Source organism: Benincasa hispida, chromosome 3, assembly GCF_027475165.1.
Source record: "Benincasa hispida cultivar pf3 chromosome 3, pf3_genome.v1.1, whole genome shotgun sequence".
In the NCBI taxonomy this organism is placed as follows: Eukaryota; Viridiplantae; Streptophyta; class Magnoliopsida; order Cucurbitales; family Cucurbitaceae; genus Benincasa; species Benincasa hispida.
In genome coordinates, this window is record NC_143480.1 from 290624 (window position 1) to 316235 (window position 25612).

The 25612-nt window shown below is 34.8% G+C and overlaps 2 protein-coding genes across 3 annotated transcripts; one reads left to right on the forward strand and one right to left on the reverse strand.

The window, feature by feature from the left end:
• Positions 1 to 7638: 7638 nt before the first annotated feature.
• On the forward strand, positions 7639 to 8260 carry LOC150036932 (uncharacterized). Its single transcript, XM_090311672.1, has 2 exons — positions 7639 to 7843; positions 8022 to 8260. Exons 1-2 carry the CDS (start codon positions 7639 to 7641, stop codon positions 8258 to 8260), a joined length of 444 nt encoding a protein of 147 aa, XP_090167798.1.
• A 9832-nt stretch (positions 8261 to 18092) lies between these two features.
• On the reverse strand, positions 18093 to 24993 carry MCM6 (minichromosome maintenance (MCM2/3/5) family protein). Of its 2 annotated transcripts, none has more exons than XM_039021597.2 (18): positions 24241 to 24993; positions 24014 to 24166; positions 23769 to 23894; positions 23422 to 23584; positions 23078 to 23271; positions 22633 to 22828; positions 22454 to 22528; positions 21859 to 22088; positions 20964 to 21078; positions 20564 to 20638; positions 20334 to 20474; positions 19902 to 20105; positions 19652 to 19813; positions 19523 to 19578; positions 19247 to 19389; positions 19026 to 19145; positions 18650 to 18780; positions 18093 to 18572 (listed from the first exon to the last, which is right to left on the reverse strand). In XM_039021597.2, exons 1-18 carry the CDS (start codon positions 24321 to 24323, stop codon positions 18432 to 18434), a joined length of 2508 nt encoding a protein of 835 aa, XP_038877525.1. In that variant the 5' UTR covers positions 24324 to 24993; the 3' UTR covers positions 18093 to 18431. The 2 variants fall into 2 exon arrangements, with proteins under 2 accessions (XP_038877525.1, XP_090168388.1); XM_090312262.1 differs by having other exon boundaries at positions 19026 to 19160.
• Between the last annotated feature and the right edge of the window lie 619 nt (positions 24994 to 25612).

Here is a 25612-nt window from a genome sequence, read left to right on the forward strand (position 1 = left end):
ATGATTTAGACAAAAAAAAAAAAAAAAAAAAAAAAAAAGCTAACTACTAAAACTTAGCAATAAGTAAACTCTCATGGTCATAACTTTACAATTCAACCATACTTCAGGAACCTGTATAATAGGGTTCCATTAAAATCAGTCATTTTTAAAGGGAATTTGAAAATTGGTTTTTACTAAAATTGTGATATGGTTTGGTTTAAAATTTTAAAGAAAATCGAATTTTTCGGTTTCAGTTTGGTTTAGGATTTGAAAACCAAATATAAAATCAAATTCAACTGTTTATATATATATATATATACATATATGTTATATTATAAAAACCGAACCGTTTTTATATATATTATATAAATATTTAAAAAAACATATATTACATATCTACATTTATACTATATTAAAAAGTTAAGATAATTAAAAAATATTTTTGGAGAATTATTTTTCATTTTTAATTAATAATTAATTACGAAAATATCAATTTCTTCAAGACCATGTAACCCTTGTGTTTTGTATTAATTACAAGTATACTAATTTTATTTAACCATCGAATCTCTTTTCTTCTTAATAATTAATTATTTCTTTACTTTATGCTTTAAATTTAAATAAAAATTAGAGAAAAATACAACTTTAGTTGATGACATACTAATATCAAATAGTGGCAACTTACTTTTACGTTTTTTTTTAAGGCAAGTAAGTTACTTTTACCTATTTAATGATTAATGATGACATTTCTTTTTTTTTTTTTTTTTACTTTCATAATATTTTTAATGATTTTACATCTAATTAAAATTAATAACAGGACCTGAAAGAGAAATTGTCGAAAATGAAAAAATAGGAAAACTATTTACATCCTATAGCCAAAAAAAAATGGTCAACGGAAATAGCTTCAGTTTTTTAAAAAATTCTAAAACTACCCCTTCATATTTAAAGGAAAAATGATGAATAATGGTCAACGAAGTGTTATATTTAAGTTCTTGTTCTTCTTCAAATGATGAAGTTATAGGAGATATTTTTTTATGGTGATTTGAAGGAAAAAAATGTATGTAAAAGTAAAGAAGTATTTTCAAAGTGTTTTTACATAAATGCAGAGAAGAATAATTTTCAATTTAGGATTACAAGATCAAATTCAAAGTCTATTGAGTTCAAATGTTTGCAAGAAGGCTGCAAATGGTATGTTAGGACATCTCGGTGTAAGAATAGTGAATTGTGGATATTTAAGAAGTACATTTCTGAGCATGACCGTCCATTGAACACAACTCATAGTTGTTATTGGCAAGTTTCTTCGTCAGTAATTGGCAATTGCTTGATAGATAATTTTAAGTTTACGTATACAGATCAATCCATTCCTAGAGACATTATCCATAAGGCTCGTACAAAAGTTGAAGTTAATATAAGTTATCAAAAAGCTTGGAGGGTAAAAGAACACATAGTAAAGATATTAAAAGGAGATGCACTTGAATCATAAACCTTGATTCCATGATTTTTTAAATAGTTGAATGAAATGAATCTAGGTATGATCCATTTTCCTTAGTAATTTTTTATCTCTTTCCATTGTAGATAGAAAATGATAGACAACTATCACTGTTTATCAGTGATAGCTATCTATCACAGCCTATCTTAGATAGACAAGGATAGTTGTTATCATCGTCTATCTTAGATAGACAATGATAGACATCTATCATTATCTATCTATACAGTTTTGTTACTATTTACACTAATAGAAATGTTTTTATGTATTTTTACAAGTGCCTATATTACTTTAGAAATGAATGATAATGGTCGTTTCAAGTTTTGCCTTATGACTTTTAGTGCATCGAGGGATGGAAATATTATGACTTATCATATCTGTAGATGGCACATTTTTGTAGTGTAAGTTTAGTGGCATGCTATTAACAACCTCACCACTAGATGGTAACAATCAAATCTTTCCCCTTGCATTTGGTATCGTAGATTTTGAAAATGACGCATCATGGACATGATTTTTTAAAAACATACGATGTAGTTTAGGGGAACGAGAGAATTTAGTCATTGTTTCTGATAGGCATCTTAGCATTCCTAAAGGAGTTTTAAGAGTGTATGTTAATGTTAAGTATTGTGTGTACATATAACATCTCTTAAAAAACTTGAAACTTCATTTTAAGGATCTATTGCGTGATAATTATTTCTTGAGTGGTGCTAATGCCTATATTACTAATGACTTTGAGTACGACATGAGATGCATGGAGTCAATCTGGTCGAATATTAGAAATTATCTTAGTAGTGTTGGGTTTGAGAAGTGGTCTTGGGCATATTCACGAAGAAGAAGGTATGTAATGATGATATTGAACATTGCAAAAAGTATAAACTCAATTTTTAAGGATGCTAGAGAATTACCCGTGGCTAGTGAAGGAACTCTTATTCAAGAGTACCTAAGAGCGGAAGCGGATCTTTCCAATTCATTGTGACAGAATTACCACATATATATTCAAACATACTAATATGCATTCATAATGCTAAAGAGATCAAGAGATCATACCAGATGAAGATTTCTTCTTCACAGCAAGTCTAAAACCCAACCGTCTACATCGAACAATCACCACTCGAACAAAAGAAAACGGAGATGACACCACCACTCAGAGCCCTCAGTATTCTTGGATTGAGAATCCAAAGTGTTGGCTTTGTTTGGATTTGGTAGAGGGAAGGAGGAAGAAAGACCATACACAATGATCAAGCAAGTGGGAGATGAGGTCGTCTATCGCATAGAAAAGATACTTGATCATTTAGGTGAAGTATACGATCGTGTAGGAAACAGTACGCGATCGTCTAAACGATCGTGTAGGAAAGGGTAAGCGATTGTCTAAACGATCGTGTAGGAAAAGGGTGAGCGATTGTGTAGGAAAAACTAAGCGATCGCCTATACGATCGTTTAGTAAATATCGGGAGCTAAACGATTGCTTAGGAAAAGGTAAACAATCATTTAGCAAATAGCGTGCAAAGGTGTAATCGGTAAGCGATCGCCTAGCAATATCGTATATGTAAGCGATCGTGCAGGCACTATCGTATAGGCATTAATTTTCTAAGCGATGACACTCTCTTTAACAAAATGTCCGCGCCTCTCATGCTTAACACAGCGTCAGCTATTTACGCGTTTCAAAGTGATCTTTCAATACACTCGTCCGTTATTAGAACAGAAGAGACGTCGTCCCATTTATTTTATAACCGTCCAATGAATGTGATCTCATCATATTCATATCATATATTAATTATAATATTTTCCTCTACTAGATATAAATCATATTTATATCCAATTTTCTCCAAATTAATGTGTCTCATACATAAAGTTAATTATATCATATATAATTGAACTCTCTCTTGTCAATTTGAACATTTCAAACTGACCCAAAAATTGACTCTCAACTTGTATCCAAGCTACTAAGGGGACTTTATGGACCTATGGCTCGAAGCTCCAACGAGACGTGAATAGCTGACTAAACTCTTTAGCCACAATATCCACCATCTATTAACTGCCAGGCATTCCACTAACGATCGACAGTTGAACTCTTCTTGTCATAGATATATTTCTATGTCCATTGGATATAACCAATCATCAGTACGATGACTGTTCACAAATGCTCGTAATTACAGCAAGCCAATTTACCGTTTTGCCCCTATAATTACATCTTCCTCCTTAAGTACCATCGATCCCTCTAATGAACAATACAACATAGTCCTACTCTGTGTGAACACCTCTCGGGCCATGAGAAGGTGCATGACGCCACATCGTTCAAGCCCCGGGATCAGCCCTTAAGAGAGCAATCTATCTACTTACTCTTACTTTGGGGAAGGAGTAAACTCCATCTTGTGAAGCTGAGTTCCCAGCTTCGAATCAGACAAATCCTCAAAATGGTAGGTTTGAGTCGGCGCTCTAGCCACTCACACCCATGCAAATCAAAGGACCGCCTTTAATGGTAGGAGTTCCCAACTTACTCAGGATTGAGGCCATGTTACCTATGGTCATCCTAGTAAAGTGAAGTCTCAGTCATAAATGGAGTTATATGACAAGACATTAACACTTCAAAGTCAAGTCTTATACAAACTCTCTGTATAAGATTCCCCCGCTCGCATGTTCACTACACAGGTGATCAGGATCAGACCATCTGTGACAAGTCACAACATTTGTAATAATTCCACAAAGCGGGTCGCGTTCGTAGTGTTACCAAGATAAGGTTTCCCTCCTATATTCATATACTACAGACTATTTTGGTTGTCACTTAAGACATGGTCTACTTGTATGTCACTATATACATGCTTAAGTTACATAAAGGTAACCAGAGATATTAAGTTTATTGGTTTGTGGTAAAATTATCAACATCTAAATGTGCAAAGTCAAGAGGTGAAGTAAATATTATATATATTATACATCACAAGTATTTGTACAAAGTTGTTTACAAACTACAAGACACGAGACTTTAGGGCACAAACCTCAACAGCTAGCTTGTTTAGTTCAGTTAGAGATATAATGCAAAAGTGGTTTTATGATCGAAGTAAAGCTGCTTTTGCAATGAAAACTCTTTTGACTTCTTGGGCTGAGAACATATTACCACGAAAACATGAAAAATCAAGAAGTTTCTTGTTAAGAATTCTGTCTTTCTTTTTATTGTCTATCTATCACTGTCTATATCATATAGACAGTGATAATGCTCTATCTTTGCCTATTTTAGATAGACACGATAGAGTACTATCTTTGTCTATCTCAGATAGACACTAATATTGTTATATCTCTATTTATCTCAAATAGCAGAAAATGGTAGTTGGACGACCCCAACAACAACAGCAACAGCAGCAGCAGCAGGGTAGAGTATACACTATGACACACCAGGAAGCGGAAGAGGCTCCAGATGTCGTAACTGGTATGATAACTTTATGTAAACAATCCGCTTATGCATTATTTGATCCTGGTGCTACGCACTCATTCATATCTAGTATGTGTGCATTATATATAGATAGAGTGTCTGAGCGTATGAAGGAGGATTTGTTTATCTCTACGCCTGTAGGAGATACTCTAGTTGTATGTGAGTATTACAGGAATTGCGAAGTAATTCTTGGAAATCAGAGTTTATGGTTTAACTTGATTCCACTAGAATTACTAGAGTTTGATGTTATCTTAGGTATGGACTTCCTAAGTAAACACTATGCCACTATGGATTGTTTTAGGAGAGAATAGTGTTTAGAAAACAGGTGAAAAAGAAATAACTTTGGTAGGAAGTAAAAGAATACTTCCAGGAAGTTTAATATAAGCAGTGAAGGCTAGGAAGCTGTTGAGTAAGGGATGTGAAGTCTATTTAGCCTATGTAGCAGTTTCAAAGGATAAGAAACTGAGACCTGAGGATGTACCTGTGGTACAAGAATTCTTAGATGTGTTCCCTAAAAAGTTACCAGGCTTACCATCTGACAGGAAAATAGAGTTTACTATTGAGTTAGTTCCGGGCACAGCACCTATATCCCAGGCACCATATAGGATGGCACCAACAGAACAGAGGGAGTTAAAAGTTTAGTTACAGGAACTTGTAGATAAGGGGTACATTAGACCCAGTGTATCGCCTTAGGGAGCACCAGTCTTGTTTATTAAGAAGAAATATGGTACTCTTAGATTATGCATAGACTATAGACAATTGAATAAGGTGACCATTAAGAATAAGTACCCATTGCCTCGTATAGATGATCTCTTCGATCAGTTAAAGAAAGCCACGGTGTTCTCTAAAATAGATTTGAAATCAAGTTATCATCAGTTGAAGGTGAAAGACACAGATGTTCCAAAGACTGCATTCAGAACTAGATATGGACATTATAAGTTCCTAGTAATGTCGTTTGGATTGACAAATGCTCCTGCGGTATTTATAGACTTGATGAATAGGATATTTCATCATTATCTGGATCAGTTTGTGATAGTTTTCATAGACGATATACTAGTATGTTCTAGTGGCGCAGAGAAGTACAAAGAACATCTGAGGATGGTGTTGCAGATGCTAAAGGAAAAGAAGTTATATGCCAAATTTAGTAAGTGTGATTTTTGGTTAAACCAAGTCGTATTCCTTGGGCATATAATTTCAGCTGATAGAGTTAGCGTAGATTCCCAAAAGATAGAAGCAATAGTCAATTGGGAACAACCCTTGAATATAACAGAAGTACGCAGTTTTCTGGGCTTAGCGGGTTATTATAGGAGATTCGTGGAGGGCTTTTCTAAGATAGCTCTTCCATTGACAAACCTGACCAGAAAAGATGCGACGTTTGAGTGGTCTCCAGAATGCGAGCACAGTTTTCAAGTGTTGAAACAGAGGTTAATGTCAGCACCAGTATTAACTCTACCTACACCGGGTAAAGAGTGAGGTCTACTGTGATGCATCCCGACAAGGGTTAGGATGTGTGCTGATGCAGGAGGGAAAGGTAGTAGCTTATGCTTCTCGACAGTTAAAGAAGCATGAATGTAACTACCCTACACACGATTTAGAGTTAGCAGCAATTATGTTAGCTCTAAAATTATGGAGACATTACCTGTTTGGTGAGCGATGTCATATATTCACAGATCATAAGAGTCTGAAGTATATCTTTGATCAGAAGAAACTGAACTTGAGACAGAGAAGATAGATCGAGCTGATCAAAGATTATGACTGTACCATTGATTATTACCTAGGTAAAGCAAATGTGGTAGCTGATGCTCTAAGTCGAAAAACCAAATTAGCTAGAGCTAGTATCAATTCAGTGAAGGTTACATTGATTCATGAGTTGTATAATGCTAAGGCAGCATTATCAATTGGTCAAATAGGAAGTTTACTAGCTTTATTTCAAGTACGTCCTACTCTCGTAGAAGATATTCTACATGAACAATTAAAGGATTCCGATCTTCAAAAGTTAGCTGAAGAAATAGGTAAAGGATTGAGGACGGACTACCAATTAAGAGCCGACAAAGTGCTATTGAAAGAGGGTAGGGTATGCATACCTAATAACTTAGCACTCAAACAAGCCATTCTAGAAGAAGCACATAATTCGGCCTATGCTATGCATCCGGGCAGTACGAAGATGTACAGAACATTAAAGAGATCGTACTGGTGGCCTGGTATGAAAAGAGAAATAGCGGAGTATGTTGACAGGTGTTTAATATGTCAACAAGTTAAACCGAACAGACAGAGGCCAGCAGGATTACTTAATCCACTCCCAGTACCAGAATGAAAATGGGAGCATATTACGATGGATTTCCTGTTTGGATTACCTAGGACATCAGTGAGCTATGATGGTATATGGGTAATTGTGGATAGATTGACAAAAATAGCTAAGTTTTTACCTATTAAAGTTACTTTTACCCTAGACCAATTAGCTAAGTTGTATATTAAGCGAGTTGTGAGTCAGTTTGGAGCTCCAATTTCAATAGTATCAGATCGAGACTCCATATTTACATCGAAGTTTTGGCCTAGTTTGCAGAAAGCTATGGGAACCAAGTTATATTTTAGTACCGCTTTTCATCCACAGACGGATGGTCAGTCTAAGCGGACAATCCAGACATTAGAGGACATGCTGAGAGCATGTGTATTGCAATTCAAAGGCAGTTAAGATATGCATCTGTCGTTAATCGAATTTGCGTATAACAACAGTTACCATTCGAGTATCGGAATGGCACCATATGAAGCACTATACGGAAGGCCATGTAGAACTCCGATATGTTGGGATGAAGTCGGTGAAAGAAAATTACGAGATCCAAAACTTGTGCAACAGACATCAGACAGTGTTAAGATTATAAGAGATAATCTTAAGACGGCTCGAGATAGGCAAAAGAGTTATACCGATAAGTGGAGAAGAGAGTTGGAATTTGAAATTGGTGACAAAGTATTTCTTAAGTTATCTCCGTGGAAAGGAATACTCAGGTTCGGTAGGAAAGGGAAATTAAGCCCAAGATATATTGGACCTTACGAGATAATAGAAAGAGTTGGCTCAATGGCATATAGATTAGATTTACCTCCAGAGTTATCTCGTATCCATGAATGTGTTTCATGTAGCAATGCTTAGAAAGTATGTGCTAGATCCTACCTATGTGTTGCCTGAGCAACCAGTACAGTTGAAAGAAAATATGTCTTACGAAGAGAAACCAGTGGAGATTCTTGACAGAAAGGAACAGGTCTTAAGGAATAAGACAATTCCATTGGTAAAGGTACTATGGCGAAACCATAGCACGGAAGAAGCAACGTGGGAAGTCGAAGAGCAAATTAGAAACAAGTATCTGCAGTTGTTTAATTGACAGACTTGTAGCAAAATTTCGAGGACGAAATTTTCATAAGGGAGAGGTAAATGTGAACCCCGAATCCTAATTTCTCTACTTGAGTATGTGCCCTACTGAGACTAGTGTGGTTAGTAGGTTAATGTGGAAACTAGTGTGGAATGGTAGGGAAAAAGGGTGGAAAATTAGAAGAAAAGAGGAAATTTGGAAGCTTGACTTTTGGGGAAAAACTTGGAAAATTTGGCTAAGTATAAAATTTTGTGTGGGATGCATTGGAAGGGACCAATGCGGCTGAAGGAAGTGGAGTGATGCGTTGGAAGGGACCAACGCAGCTGAAGGAAGTGAAGTGATGCGTTGGAAGGGTGGCATGCGTCAAGTGCCTCAGCCCAAAGCACCCCTGCCCATGCGTCAAGCGGCCATGCCAAGCTCCCCTGCCCATGCGTCGAGCGGCCATGCCAAGCGCCCAGCCTATGCGTCGAAGCGCCCTGCCGAGTGGCCATGCATCAAGCACCCAGCCATGCGTCGAGCATCCTGTCAAGCATCAATGCGTCGAGCGACCTGCCAAGCGCCCATACGATCAAGCAAGCCCATGCGCTAGTGGCCAGCGCCTATGCCACACGCCCATGCGTCGGTGACCAGCGCCTATGCCAAGTACCATGCGCCTATGTCGAGCGAGCCTTGCGATGATACCTAGTGAGCCATGCGTCGAGGATGAATGGTCATCCTATGCGTTGATGATGGCTGGCTCTTGTGATGGTTAGGACTTGTGGTGACTAAATGAGTTGGCTTGCTATGTGTTAATTATAGACTATGCGTTGAACATCCAAGAGTTTGTAGACGCATATGGAAGATGAGCTCACATAGAGGACGTCATCAAACATGTGTCTTCTTGGGAGGAAACCTTAGGCCTTAAGGAATTGAGGTGATTGCATAAAAATACATGCAAATTGAGCCCCCTTGCGTTGGCTAAGTAGGAGAAGGACACTTAGATTGCGTTGATCAAAAAGTTGTGTTGGTAGTGTGAGGGAGAAACACTTGGACATGCAGTCAAGTAAGCGGTGTCGAATTTGGAGAGTGTTTGGACGCCTATAAATAGGGCCAAGGATTTATTTTTCCAGATCATAATTCAAAAAGACATTAAAAAGAGTGGAAAGCTGAGTAAATATTGCGTTGAGAGCAAAATCCATGCATTGATCATAGAACTTTAAAGAGGACGCAGTGGATAGTGAAGTCTGGAAAACAACATCAAATTGGGATGAGGAGTTCTCCCAATTTACTCGTGCATTTAGAGTGATTTTAAAGCCACCTAAAAGCTCTGAAAGTCTAGTTTTTAGGGTAGGGCTTTCGGAGAAAAAGCTTGAAGGGATCAGGCTGGAAATTGAGAAGAAAACAGAAGGGTCAGGCTGTCGGTTAAGCTTGGACCAGTCTTGAAGATTTTGAGATTCCAGCCAAACCACAAGGAGTTCTAAGCTCAAATTTTAGGGTAAGCTTTCTAAGATATTTTAGAATATGTTTGTATAGGGAAGTATCTCAAAACAAGGTTTAGAACTATGAGTAATCTGAGTGTTAAATTGAATCTGGATTCTAGGGGTGAAAAAGGGAGCCCGAGGTAAACAAGGAACTTCTAGGGTGAAAAGTTCCTAAGCGATCAAGGTGAGTGACTAAAACATTTGAATAAATATTTACAATGTTTTAAAGAAAGCATGTTTTAGAGAAGATTATTCTCATGCCAACTAGTTTTAAAAAGTAATTTCCAAGCAAACCATGAGTTATGTTTTAAACGCATGCATGTGTGGGAAGTTTATTGAAAAGTTATTTATATGTGTTAAATATACCCAGCATGCATTAATATCTTTAAAGCCATGTTTTTATATGTGTTATATTGTACATGCTTTAAAGAAGAAGTCATTTATGACTAGTTTTACTTAAAACGCTATACCGAAGGACGTTTGAAAAGGTATCCACCCAACTAGATACCGAAGGACATTTGAGAAGGTATCTAACCAACTTGATACTGAAGGACGTTTGAGAAGGTATCAAACCAACTGGATACTGAAGGACATTTGAGAAGGTATCCTAGCAGCTCGATACTGAAGGACATTTGAGAAGGTATCTAAGCAGAAGTACCTAAGGTATGACAGTACTTAGTATGACCATGTGCACGTAGGTGTTAGAATCAGAGATTGAGCAAAAGGGTTCTCTCTTGACTAGCAGTTGGTGTTGGGATTATTTTTACCCACAGCAGGGTTATTCTCAACTGAGAAACAGTTTTAGTGTTTTATGATTAAAACAGCTTTATATGTTTTATACTTGGAAAATGTTTATACTGCAATACAAGGTACTGTAGGAAGCTTATATTTCAGTTAAACTCTTTATTGAGATTTTTGCATGAGAATCAGTTATCTTTCTTAAGTCACTCAATGAGCTAGCAAGCTTGCCCCATTTTCAAATGTTTTCCTTTCCCCCAAGTAGCAGTCAAATTCTCAGAAGATAGCTTTGCATCTGCTCTGCCATTAAAGGACAAAGATATTGTAACCCGTTGGTTTAGGTGGTTACTGTAAACATTGTACACATATTACCGTTGATCATATAGGGACTAGGGTATTGGGCTTTGAGACTTGTGAATCTAGTGTTGTAATGACTCTAAATATGTTATGATTCTGAATTAATAAATTTTTGGCCTAAAGACATTCCGCTATATATGAGTTATATCTTGATATTAGAGTTATTCCACAAGAGTTATTAGCAGTAAGTGTCAACAAAAGGGTTGATAACTGCTGCAGTCACGCCCTTTCCTAGGCTAAGAGGATGGTCTAGGGCGGGGTGTGACACCTATTTATAAGTTTGTCGCAGCATCGCGACACTAGGAAAAGCGTTGCAATGCTGCGGTGACATCATGCAGAGCATTGAGGAATCGTCATGACACTAGCTTGATGCTCAGTTGCACGTGCGTAGAGTGGGGAAGTCCGTCAAAGTCCGTAGCATCGCGACGCTCTGGGAGAGTGTTGCAACGCTACCCATTCTGCCTTATAGCATTGAGCTGAGACGTTGGGCTGGCATTACGATGGTGGCGTTGTCAATATTCGGAGCGTTGCGACGTTGTCCTGCACTCGAGTCTACTGCCTTCAAGCGTCAAGCAAGCATTGGACTTAGGCTATTGGTGAGCGTTGTGATGCTGAAACAGGGCATATTGGTCTTTTGTCAACTCAGCTTAGTTAGGTGTACTCGACTCCCGATTTTCCGTCCTTTTTGCTTGATTCTTCATCTTTGCAACGTACTTGCTCCATGGGATCAATTCTCCTACAAATAAGACAAATAAAAACAAGAATTACCCGAAAATAATAAAGTTAAGGTCACAAACCAAGTCCTAAGTGATAAACCAAAAATTAGGATTTCCAAAATAAGGCCAAAATTCCCAATCATCCAATTTACATCATCCATTAAGGCCAAATATTTACAGTTTCAAGATCCAATTACTCACCCAAATTGTCTCGAAATTGATCTCAAATTTGGTGAACAACACCTCAAAATCCTTCAATTCTTGAATCAAACCCTATACCAAAAATCAAAATTAATTTCATCATTTAGGACATAATTCCAATTATAACTTAACCTGAATGTCTCCAAATAACTTACCCAACACGTGGTTTGATCCCAAAACCACTTCGAAGCTTCAAAATCAACCCAATCCAACAACTATGTCACTAAAATCAATCTTTAACTTTAATGGACATTTTTTTTAGACCTTTTAATCCAACATCCAAAAATCACAATTAAAATAAATGTTAATCCGACACTTAGTGGATATCCAAAAAAGACTCCAAACCTTACAAAAAAAAAAAAAAAAAAAAAAAAAAAGACACCTAACAATTTTAATCTTATTGAAAAGCACTAAATCTAATTTCAACATCAAAACAATATGGGTGAGCCAAAACTTAAACCAAAATTTGATAGGTATTCAAGATCTTCCAAGAAAACCCATAAAACACCAAATAACTTACCCAAGACATCAATTTCGGTGACAATGGTGCCAGTGACAATGGCAACCATAAACAAGCGGCGAGTGTTGCTGTCGGACGTCATAAATTGTTTAGGCTAGCGGCTGTTAGTGAGGGTCTTGCATAAGGAGGGTTTGTGAGAGTGAGAAAGAAAGGGAATTTTCAATTTTAAAGATTTTATTCAGCAACGATTACGAACAAACCAGAGCTTCAAACAATAATCTAACCGTTCAAAATAAAACTATATATGTCCTGAATAGACTGACCAAATTTGAGCACAATCCAACAGTTCAAACTCTAGCAATCGACAATTTCGTGGAAACTATCGCTGAAAAATCGAATTGTTTTCTCCCCGATTTTCTGCCTCTTTTCTCTCTCCTTTAATATCGAAAAATCTCAATTCTTTCATTTTTTTTCTTTTCAACTTTAAAAATATAATAAAATATTTATCACAATATCTCCAAAATCTCTAAAGTTTCTATTAAATTAATAAATCAATTAACTTCTCAAATTACCTTAATTTTAGGCTTCAAAAATCAAAATTAAATGGCATAAAATCCATCAATTTAATATAAATAAATCCTTTCAAATATTTAAATCAATTCAAAACTACATAAAATTAATTATCTCCTTAATTGTTTTAAGTTGGCTCCAAAATCCAAAATCAAAGGGAGACAAAATTCAATATTTTCAAGATAATTAGTTCGAATATCTAATCAATTAAATTCAATTTAACCAATAAAAGTTTTTTAGTTATTTCAATTTAATCCCAATTTTTAAAAATGAAAGAAAAATTAAAACTCAATAATTTTAGATAACTAACTTAAATTTTTCTGAATTTTGGGATGTTACAATAGTGATCAAATAGTTTGAAGATTTCTTAAGTTCGAAAAGAACTAATTTTAAAACAAATCATTTAGATATCCTCATTTTTTTTTAATATAGATACTCTCATTTTCATCAATTTGTCCAATTCTTACACTGATTTTCTCACAACAAAATATATATCAAAACTTTAAGTTAAGCATAAAATCTCACAAAATTTTTAAATCAAAATCTTCCCTTAAAACTTATCAAAACCATAAATAGTCAAATACAAAAAGGACGTATTTGGTTATTAACATACACTCGACTACTAACGTACAACATGGTTTAATGCATATAAGTCCTATGGTCTTTTGATGCTTCAACTATTCTCTTTCTTTTTATTATAATCATTATACCTTAACTGAATGGGGCAATTTTTCTCATGAGTTAAAATAAGGTTAAACAATTAACGAGAAGAGAGTAAGAAAAAAAATATAATAGAGAAGTGTTAGGCTATAGATTAAAGTTGGGATGGGAGTAGAAACAGAATAGGGAGGTGATATGGTGTAAATAAACAGTAAGAGCGTGTTTAATTTTTTTAAGGTAAGGGTACTAATTTCGATTTTGAATGTCATGTACTTTTGCAACGAGATATTAATGGTTTTTATTTATATGTCATCAGTGAAGGTATTTTTTAACCTTTTTTTAAGTTTAAGGATATTTTTTAAACTATTTAAAATTTAAGAGTATTTATAAAAAAAAGTAACAGTTTCCATCCAAAACTAGCAGTTAGGATATTTTTTAAAGTTTAAGGATATTTTTGAAATTTTAAAAGTTTAAAGATATTTTTGACACAAAATGCAAAGTTCAAGAGCATTTTTTATAATTTAACAACTAAATTTCAAAGCTTTGTTATGTTACTAAAAACCATTTTTTATTTTTATAAAAATAATTAAATCATTGTCATTTCTATATTATTGTCGAGAAAATTAACAAACAAAAAAGGAATTTATGAGTATAATAGGCGTAGCTAATATAAATTTCATTTTAAAATGAACATATTAAATTTTTCGTTCAGAATTATCGTAAAAATTTATTCATGATACACTAAAGGTTATACAATTAAAAAAAAGGACTAAAAACAAGAGAAAAAAATTAGGAGTATCCAAACTCAGTCATAAATTACCTACACCCCAAACACAAATTTTAGAAATATGACTTCCAAACTCTACACCCTAATCTATATATTTGTTATTCCCAGTCTCTTAAATAAGTCCCATATTTAATTTTCAAATTTTTAAAAGTTTCAGGGTATTTTTGAAGTTTTTGAAAATTCAACAATATTTTGACACAAAATACAAATTTCAATGGCATATTTTATAATTTAGCCAATCAATAAATACACTCAAATACATTTAAGAAATATAAACATGGTTTATGAAACAACATTCCAATGTCTGAAAAAACCTGAAATTACCTCAGTTGTTGCCAAAGACTCTAGTCGTGGTCTATGCTCTTACTTTTCTTAATGATTTTGGTGAACAAATTCACATCCTTAACCTTCTTGGCCTCCTTGTAGCTGATTCAGTATGCATCGTTGTCGTTCATCGTGGTCGTAACGATTCAAATAATGGACAGATCTAAATGATCTTACTTCGATGACGGACGTGAAGAAACTAAACCCTCGCATATCTAACCTTCTAATGATACAAGTGATTTGACCAATTGGAATCTAAAATATACGATAAGAGGGTAATATAGTATTGTAACTATAGTAGGCTTTTCTCATTAGGGAAGATGGAGTTCTTATACTCTTTCAATCAAATTCGATCCTTTATAATTGTTGAGAATTCTACTGTTCGCACGAGATTTTAAGAGAAATTTATTTGTAGAACTTAACTTTGTATTTGTATTAATTTTGTGGAAAATGAGTACAATCTCTAATACATCGTATTTTGATGCTTTCAAAATAAATTATAATATTTAAGTTGGTTGATCGATGATCGTCCTTGGGCTTGTTGATCTCCGAGTTGAACTTGATGTTAATTTGATACGATGTGGGTACATATGTATAGAAGCGGAGCGCTTGTATCTTGGAATGCAGAATTGCTAACCCTTGAAGAAAAAAAGAAAAAAAAAAAAAAAAAACTATTCTATTTATAGAGCTCTCTGATGGGTCTCATGGGCTTGGGTCTGATCTTTGAACCCAATTAATTGGATTTAAGTCTAACCTTTGGGCCCTACTAATTGGACTTTGGCATGACTTTTGTGCCAAATTAATTGGATTTGGGCTCATTTTGGCACCCAAATTAAGCTCATATTTGGGCGTAACCGGACCAACATCCAAATTGTAATATCAAATTGGATGAAATTAATTTTACTCAACCCAAAGTTCATGATAGGAACACGTGATGTCATCAGAATTCGTCTTCAATTCCAATTTAGGACCTACGTTGACTCTTAAATTGTCCCAAATTTGTTGATTTTGGCACTTCATCATAAATAATATGGCGATATGTGATTTGTACGAAATTTCTCCTTCAACAACTACATTAAAAAAATCAAATGGTCTCACATTTCTAGCTGCAGGCGTGAATTTCCCATTTCCATATGCACTTCTAGGTTAATTGGAAAGATAAGGCAGTTTAAAATGGTAGGAAGTAAAGAATAGTTTGGGGGGAAAAAAAATTAGAGAAATGGGGTTAATTTGTTGTCAGTTTTATGGTGTGTCTTTTTGGGAGACGCAGAGACCCTTTTTTCTTTTTCTTTTTCTTTTTTTTCTTTTTTTCTATTTATTTTGCTTGTAAACTTCCGGTGCCCTTCTTAGCTGTTCCTTTCCTTTCCTTTTTTCCTTTTTAATTTGATTTCTTCCCTTTAAACTAACTATTTTTTTAGTATTGAAATTGTATAATTCTTTTTTCTTGAAAAAATACATTTTTATCTATATATTTTGGGTCTAATTTTTATTGGTTTCTAGTTTTTAAAATTTTATATGTTTAGACATTCAATTTTGAACCCTAAGTTTTATAATATTACAATTTTATCTTTGATATTTGAATTTTGCTTCAATTTAGTTTCAAGTTTCGAGATTTACACTTTTAACCTCATTTTTTCCACTAAATACTCACTTTCAATTTTTTGGCATAAATATCAATTAATTAATTTAAAATAATTGTATATGAGGTAAAATTTTAAATTAATTTCAATGGTGATGAAAAATATAACTTAAATTAATTATATTTATTTTGAATGAATTAATAGGCATTAATACTAAAGGTGGAAATTGAGTGAAAATTGAAGTTAAAAGTATAAATTTTGATATTTCGATAGGCTTGAAATTTTGGTAGGATGAATTTAAATTTTCTCCCTATCATTTTCATTTAAGTAAATATCTTTAACATTTTTTATATAGGATGACCTGAGAGCAATATTATAGTTTCTATCGGAATTATCAAGATTAGGAATTAGATGCTCCAATGTCGTCTTTTTGACATATACATTTTATAATAAACAATTTAAAATTTTGTTTGTATGCAAATATTTCATGTCATTTAATTTTTAATTAATTACCAATAATTGATATCATTTTATAATTATTTTTCCATTACTTTTGTAAATTTCCACTCACATTAACATTTACACAAATATTTACAATATTAATCTAAATTTGGTCTAACTTTATAAAAATAATGGTCTCTTGGTTTTAGGATTTACACTTTTAATTTTATTCTTTTCATTTGAAATAAATATAATATAATTATTTTTTTAGTTATATTTTTCATCACCATTGAAATTAATTTTAAATTTTCACTTTATATATAATTATTTTAAATTAATTATTAACATTCATGTTAAAAAATAGTATTTGTAAAAAAATAGAGGTTAGAAGTGTAAATCCCAAAACTCATAAACTAAATTGGAACAAAATTCTAATCTCGGGATAAAATATTTGAAACATTATGAAATCTAGAAATCAAAATTGAATGACAAAATATAAAATTTCAAAATCTAATAACTAAATAGAAATTAAACCTAAAACATATGGATAAAAATGTTTTTTTTTCAAAAAAATAATACAATTTCAACACTAAAAAAATAGTTAGTTTAAAGGGAAGAAATTAAATTTAAAATTTTAAAAATTAATAATAAAAAAAATGAAAAAAAAAAAAGAAGGATAACGGACGTTACCAACAAAATAAAATTATTTTTTTATTAAAAAAAAAAAAAAAAAAAGGTGCCTGAGACGACAAAAAAATTACCCCATTTTTTCTAATTTTTTTCCAAACTAGCCCTTTTTCCAATCTTTTTAAAAACTGACTTATCTTTCCAATTAACCCGCACTTCTGATTTGACAGTTACAGCTGGGTTTGTACTTTTCATGTGTAACTGTAATTTCCAATCATGCATGCCATGTTAACACTCACGTATAATCTGTCTAATCTACACCCTAAATAGAGAATTTAAAAGATGTGACGAAGACAGTTGAAATTACTCGTAATAACCGACGCAGAGACAGCAGACATAAGTGTCAAATGTGGGACACACCCAGACGGACGACTCCATAATATGCTACGTATGCATCACTTTCATACAACACATACCAGTCATGTGGTTTTGCTGGTACACCAGCCAGCCAGCCACATCAGCCACAATTCTCTTGGAATCATTATTGATATTACCTACGCACCTCCAGTATTCATCCTTATTAATAAAGGCAACAACATTCTCTCCTGCAAATGCCTACTCCCCCTCTGTCCACAAAATTTCAAAACACTATTCAACCACGCATACCAAAAAATATTTTTCTTCCTTTTAAATCATTCACAGAGCAAACATGATCATATCTCTTAATACCGTCCCTTTGCACCCGTTCTCTCCAAATGCTCCCAAATATGACACTGTTTTTGTCATCCAAAAGCAATCTGTTGAAGAATAAAATAAAAGTATTGATGACAACGTGTGTTTATGCCCATCCCCTGGAAGCGAAAAACTAATAACGTTAACATAACATTCAAAAATTAAAGCATTACGGCCATTCCAATGCACACTCAAATTTTACAACAGCACCTCGCTCATACATTCCAAACTTGGGTTAGTTATAATGATACATGACAACGTAACGGTATCCATCGAGCACTTCACTAAACCTATATCGAATCAAGTCTAAAATATTTAAAACTAACCTCCGGCATTAGCCAGAAAAAACACGAAATAATTTACCTCCACAGCCCCCAGTCTTAAACCCCTGTCAGTAATGACTTTGGACGTCAATTCAGATCTTCATGACGTCATCATCAATCCAGAACTTTCACATGAACGCTGAATTGGACACATTCGATTGACAAAGATCAAGAAACTTGGAGACTCAGTTTTAAGACCGGATGTCTTCAATCAACGACATAATTAGGAGCCACAGCTAAAATCCTGTTATTTCTAATTCTTACTAATTGCGGTTCGCCTTCAACGTCGCCATCTACCGGCCTCCCATCATCTACCACTATCAAATGGCCTTCCTGTACTATCAAATGCTGAACAACAGGTATGTGAGCTATTGGCACAAAGCATGTCAATAATGTTGTTAAGCATAACACAGATATATGTTTACCTGGATAATAGCTCTAACTAATTTAATCTCTTTATTTGCCTCCTCCATGGAGCTATAGCTATTTCTCTCGTTCTGTTGATCCACATACCATTCAATTAAGTCTCTCTGTCTCATTCCCGCCAGCCCAGGTCCTGAAGCACATGAAAGTTTAACACTGATTATAACAGTAAACCATAATGAATATTCCTGGACAGCACATTGTTGGCCAATTCTTCAAATCTTTATTTTCAATTAAAAAGACCAAATCATCAGGCTAAGCAACAGATATCCAGGGTATGTTAAATTTGACTAATATCCAAACGAATTACCAATTTTGCATATTAGAGATATCCAAAAGTTCCCCATTAACATACTGAAATGAAAGGGCACCAGGTACCTTCTTGCATAACATATTCTTCATGCTGTCTGAGGCGCATGACAAGGGCTTGGGTAACCCTCTGAAAATATTCATCACTCACCATAAGTTTCTCCTTCCTAGGTTGACTACTTCCAGAACCTGGACCCATTATTTCTACACCGTCATAATCCAATCCACACAATGAGGTTTATCTATACAAAGCTGCAGAGATTACAGTGACTATGATCATCAAAACTCACCACCATTTCCAGTAGCTGGCTCTGTTGCACCGTGCCTAGGTTCAGCATCAACCTCATTGGGCCCATCAACATTATTATCACCATCTCCACCTCCATTAGTTTCTTCTTGAAATTCAGATAGGTCGATCTCACTAGATTCCACGCTGCAAAAGACAGTTTTTTCTTAAAGGTTATTATTGTTTTTTACATAACATGGATTACAATACGAAAAACCATATGAAGTTGGAGAAAAATGTTCATTGACAAGAAATCTTTGAAGTTTTTCTGGCTACTTGCCTGATTATTGACGTTTTCAGTAAAGTCACTGCTAAACGCACATGGCGCGGTTGAACCTGTAAAAGCCATTCTTAATAACAGTTCCAAAACTGTTGACTAATCTAAACAAATTTTCCAAAAAGGACTCACCAGAGTCTCCAAATAACTACGAGCAATTGCTTCAGACAACCTTATTAATGCCTCAAGCTGCCTGACTGTCATGCGATAAGCAACCCTACTTCCAGGAGTTGTATCTCCTCTGCGAAGAGCAACATAAGAGTCCACCAATACCTTCCTGGCTTCTAAACTTAACTGCATTATTTAAACTCCATCAAAGGAGGTTCAATGGATAAAGAATAGGCACCAAGAAAAATGGAAAAAATGTGCATATAGAAGAGACCTTCGGTTTTAGAGTTTTTGAATATGCAATGTAACGCTTCAACTCTGCAGTAGTAAATGCAGGAGAAAGAGCATCTTCACGTTTCTGATGTACTCTCACAATGTGGTGTGCGATATGGTAATCTGTTTGATCATCTGGGTCATCTATCATCACGTACACGAGGTCAAACCTTGAGAGAATAGCAGGAGGCAGAGCAACATTATACTGTAACAATAACAAAAACACATTGATGAGATAGGCAAATAAAGACTTTATATCAAAACAATAATCTATTGTAAAAGTTCCACACAAATAATTTTAGTTTTCATCTGGAATCTCAGCTCCAAGTTGACAATTTCATACCAACAGAAATCATAAGTATGAACAATAGTTTTTATCTAGAATTGTACTTCCTTCCATGAAATTTCTATGATAGATGGCAGACATTCTCACCTTGAGTGGTTTAGACTTGTCATAGCGCCCTCCTGTAGGATTAGCAGCAGCAAGGATTGATGTCCTAGCATTTAGTGTTGCCTGTATTCCAGCTTTTGTTATGCTTATGGTCTGCTGCTCCATAGCTTCATGAATTGCAACCTTCAATGGCATTTGCAAGTCAGATTAACCAAGAAATGCATGAGATGCACTGATGCAGAGTTAAAGCATTAACAAAATATACAAGTTACCTGATCCCTGATGTCCATTTTGTCAAATTCATCAATACAGCAAATGCCATTGTCAGCAAGCATCAAGGCACCAGCCTGCAATAAAATTAGAAAGCATCAAGGGAACTACACAAATTTATTCACTTCAATCAAACAGTTATATGTGCATTAGTTGGCAGTTTGTGCTAAGAGTCCCATAAGCACTGTATATGGTTGCATCCAACACAATGAGACAGATTGTTGTAAAAAAATAAGTTTTTTTTTAAACTATGAGATGGGATGTGATGAATTTTTAACTTGACATTAGGAAGGATTCCCTCTCCTGTTTGTAGCCAGCCTAATAATAGGGACCACCATCTAACCAAAAATTATAAAATACTAAGATACCTATGTGAATGATGAATATCAAATAAAATGCTACCTCAATACAAAACTCTCCAGTTTCAGGTTCTTTGGCTACAGTTGCAGTCAATCCAGCAGCAGAAGAGGACTTTCCAGATGTGTAAACTGATCTTGGCACAATACCTGATGTATACCTGTAGAAAGCAGTCATGAACTAAGGTTGGTCTAATAAACTTCTTGAATGGAAAAAGACATGCAATATAATGTGCGGAGAACTAGCCTATTGAGTTGTAAAATGTTGACTTCAGAGAAATGGAGAAAAATAAAAATGCCAGAAACTGAAGAAGGATTGGTATAGTGACAAATGGGCAAGTAAAGAACTAAGATGCCTATGAGGCCATGGATTTATACTCGTACAAGCTTTCTCAATAACAAATGTTATGGATCGACAGTATTATGTGTAATGTTTTAAAAACAATAAAGCATAACAATTTATAGAGAACTCAGAGTTGAAAAAAGAGTAAAGTTTGTTCTTTGATGCACACACCACATAATGTAATTAAAAAAATCTAAAAATACATGCATGCATATTATATATGGGTTTTCAAGAGATCTTTCCATTTAAAGGGAAATAAAAGCTTAAATACTGTAAGTATGCGTGCAATGTGCCCTTGTGGTGGGCGAGGTACCTATGGCCCATTTCGTGCTTCCCATTTTGAAGCAATGTCAATGTGTGGGATAAGTAGACATCCACAGCCATAAATCAATAAAATCCTGAACTATTGGCTGTAAAAGCTCCACTTTATGGATATACACTTGGTCCAAATATCAAAAAACCAAACACAAATTTCTGAAGCACCATTTATTTCGTAAAAAGCATACCTGATGCCACATTCAAACTCTACAGAGTTGTTGAGAAGTTTAAAGTTTAAACTACGAACCAGAACGGAATAAGGAAAAATACAAAAACTTACTTGAGAAATTGAGATTTTGCACAACTTGGATCTCCTACTATACAGACGTTGATGTCGCCTCGAAGGTTAATGCCTTCATGAGTTAACTTGTGGACGCCACCTAACAGCATCAGCAGGATTGCTCGCTTGATATCTTGATGGCCAAAGACCGCTGGGGCAATGCTATCAACGAGTCTGTTGAAAAAATCAGGTGTATTCCTCATTCTTTGAACGTCATCGAGCTCTCCAGTCTGAAGATTTTGTTATTTAAATCAAAGCTTAGAAATTCTTGGCCAGCATATGCCGGAGAACTGTACAAAATTGAAGCTTTTATTTTATGGCAGACCTATTACAAAGTAATAGTGAAACAAAATACAACAATGAATTTTAGTTCTCTCTACTTCTATTTTTATTTTTATCTTTTTATTGAAGTCCTCTTTACCTTTATTTAAAAGATTTGTAACTATAGCTTGTGCGCCATACAAGCCATCACTGACCATAAAGTTGAAGAAGTGGTCACTTGTGTCCTAATAGTTTTATATAATTTTAAATTTTCAAGTAAAATGCCTAATGTAGACAAGCAGGAAAAATTAAAACTAGTTAATGGAAAACTGACGGTAAACTGTTGGTTGTCTTCATCCGCATCCTTTTTCCTATTTCTGATATCAAAATTCCTTCTGCCATCTAAAACCTGAATAAAGCAATGATAATAGTTTTAAAAATAATAATAATAATAAAAAAAAAAGCTCCTAATCCAAGTTAATAATTGATAATTAGAAAGGATCAAGGACTCGCCTGAACTGAATTAGCAATAAAGGCTAGGCGATAAGACAGGTCCCTCACTCCTAGTGCACGTAGCCCCCTCATTCCTTCATGTCCAACCGCTGAGTTTCTTCGCTCTGAAGCTTCTCGACGACATTCTGCTCTTTCTCCCGGAGAGGCTAGTGCTAAAATATCTGGTATGACAACTACTGTACCCGTGAAAATGACCCTAAATGGATGAATGACAGAAAAGGCTTAGTTAAAACCACTGTATGGAGTTACATTGTCACACTCTTGTAAGCAGCAATAGGGATCGACTAAAGAGAATGCCAGGAAAGTTGAGAGTTGTCACGCTCAAGAGCCACAAGAATGTCAACTTTACATAGATCGGATTTTTGTTAATCAGTGGAACTTAACCCTCTAAGCAACTCGGAACCACTAAATGACAATGAATATAAGACAAGGTAGCTATTCTTACGTGTCTCCAGCCCTAGCTCGTTCGACCATTTCATGGCGGAGAATAACATCCAAAGATCGTGGAAGAGAGCCAGCTGGTATCTCCTTTGAAGTCTCTTGCATTCGCACCCTCTGCCAATCAGCGAACTTACTCTCTTGCCGAAGTAATGCCCACTTTGTTCTATTCGAACATGTTGGGTTCATGCATATTGTTGGCTATAATTTTTTTTTAAAAAAAAAATGGTCAATATGTGTCTACCAGTGTTTACCCAAGTACTACGTGACAATACTTGAAAGATAATATGAAGTACAAACTATGACGTCTGCGTGGAAATGATATAAATATATTAACTTGCAAGAACAGACCTCGGTGTACTTAAATTGTTGTTCGACATTCTTTATGACATTTCCACATTCTAAGCACTTGAAAGTCCCCTGTAGAAGCTCTGGACGGACCTCGCTTGTCCGCGTCACCACTCCCGTCACAGATACTAATTTCCCAATTTCTGCAGTAGTCAATTCTCTCAACCTATAGTTGGGAATACGGTGCCAACGGGCACCAATCAATGACCGTTTTGACAAGTTTTCCATGATGCTCATCAAGTTCAGAGATGTATTGCTTAGTTAACGTTAGGAGAGCTATACCGGAACATTAACAGATTTTCGTTTTCTTTTTTGAAAAAAATAGACTAAGACGAGGGTTCAGGTGGTACCTTTTAGAAACAGGAATGTTGAAGAAAGCGACATTTATGTCCTTGAAGGGGTTATCGTCAGCAATGAAAGAAGGATTCTGCTCCATTACGAATCGCTTACAAGCATTCTTCAGATATGGTTCAAACCTGTCAATTCAAGGAAGAAGGCAATCGTACAACGAGATGATGACGGAGATCGTCTGAGAGATAAGAGGATTTGGGGGATGCAATAGGTAGAAAATTGAAATTGAAAAGCAAAGCAATACCTCAGATATTCGTCGGCGATTGCAATGTGAAGAAGATTATTGGAGCCCATGAGGTGAGCGAAATCAATGAACATGGAGTTAGATTCGCCAGCCACCATAGCCTCTATCTCTGCCTCGTAGTAAGGGTCTCCAGAGTTCCCAGTGAGGCGAAAACTAAAAAGAAATGAAATAGTTGGTGCGGGACGGGGGATCGAAAAGTGGAAGTGCAGTAGAAAGATTCAACTAACCTTTTGAGGAAGTCGAAGAAAAGGTTCTCGACAAGAACGGCCTTCTCATCAACGAAATAACTACCGGCTCCATGGCTCTCCATAACTGGTTGTGTGTTGCAGGAGAATTGAGATAGTCAAACTTGGGTTTAGGTATTGTGAGCAGAGAATGAGGGTGAGGGTTTGCCGAGTTGCTTGGCGCCGAAATGTCTCAGTTTCCCGCCGAAACAGGGACAAAGGCGGTAATTGGCAGGTTCTCTATGGGCTGGCCGGGCCGGGCCGGGCCATACTGTTGCGCAGCCCATTGGCTATTCAAGCTTCAAATCTCAACTTCCATTTTGCCCCTACTTTCTTTTAGAATTTCTATTTTATCCTTTTTCTTTAATTTTATTTTTCGTATAAATGAAGTTTCAACCAACTGACAACTCTTTATGAATGACAAGTTTCATAAAATTAATTTGTTTCATATATTTTTCGTTAAAACTCATTGGATCCGAGAATAATGTTTGAGATTTTTTAAAGGTTAGTAGTCATTTAACTTAGTTTCATAATTTCATTGCAATTTTAGTTTTTTCATATTCATTCTAAGGTATTTTGATTGTCGAAGGTAGCTGCAATTCTTATGAGAAGTGGTCAAATTTTATAGAAGTAAATGATGGGGAATGAAGTTTGCTTAAAAAGTGATTTTGGATTTGTATGGTTTAATGAAGTTTATTTAAAAGTGATTTTAGATTTGTGTGGTCTTTTTCTTTTTCTTTTTCTTCTTCTTCTTCCTTTTTTTTTTTTTTTTTGGCATAAGTAAATGGTGAACAAGTCGCTTCAAAATTTTGTTCTAAATATTAGGTTAGGTTGGGGTTTTTATTTGATTAATTTTTATTTATGGAAAATGTAGATTTTTAATAATATTGTTTGATTTTTAGATTAAATGTTGATATTTTTACGTAAATATTTGATATATCTTTAAGTGGTTTTGCCATACAGTCTCTCACTTTTTCCTTTTATACCTTGACTTTTCTTTTCTATTCATTCACCATAATAATTTATAGTTTTCTATTTCTATTTTATATCTTGGTTGTGGATGTATGTACTAATTCCCAAAGTTCTCGCTCTAATTCCACGAAAGGTACCATCGGTTTTTCTTTTCATTTATTATAGAAGATATGTAAACCTCCTCGAAATAATTGTAACTAATGATCCTATATATTTTTTTTTTCTAATTTTCTCTTTTTCTCTTTGTTCATCTTCTTTTATAATTTTTGGTATATTATTGATCATGAGTAGACTGGAGATAGTGGGCTAACGTTGATGTATGAATAGACGGTGATAAGGCTTGATGTATGAGTAGACTGTGAAATAGTTGAAGTTTGATAACGATGTTAAAGTTTAATGTTGA

What these genes read in the sequence shown, in the direction of transcription:
- MCM6 (XM_090312262.1), bottom strand. Translation starts at nt 24,323, where the DNA reads ATGGAGAGCCATGGAGCCGGTAGTTATTTCGTTGATGAGAAGGCCGTT. An exon ending in TTCTTCGACTTCCTCAAAAG is followed by an intron (nt 24,167 to 24,240) that starts GTTAGTTGAATC and finishes ATTTCTTTTTAG; the next exon opens with TTTTCGCCTCACTGGGAACT. An exon ending in AAGACAACCAACAGTTTACC is followed by an intron (nt 22,089 to 22,453) that starts GTCAGTTTTCCA and finishes CAAAATCTTCAG; the next exon opens with ACTGGAGAGCTCGATGACGT.
- LOC150036932 (XM_090311672.1), top strand. Translation starts at nt 7,639, where the DNA reads ATGGCACCATATGAAGCACTATACGGAAGGCCATGTAGAACTCCGATA. An exon ending in AGAGTTGGAATTTGAAATTG is followed by an intron (nt 7,844 to 8,021) that starts GTGACAAAGTAT and finishes TGTTTCATGTAG; the next exon opens with CAATGCTTAGAAAGTATGTG.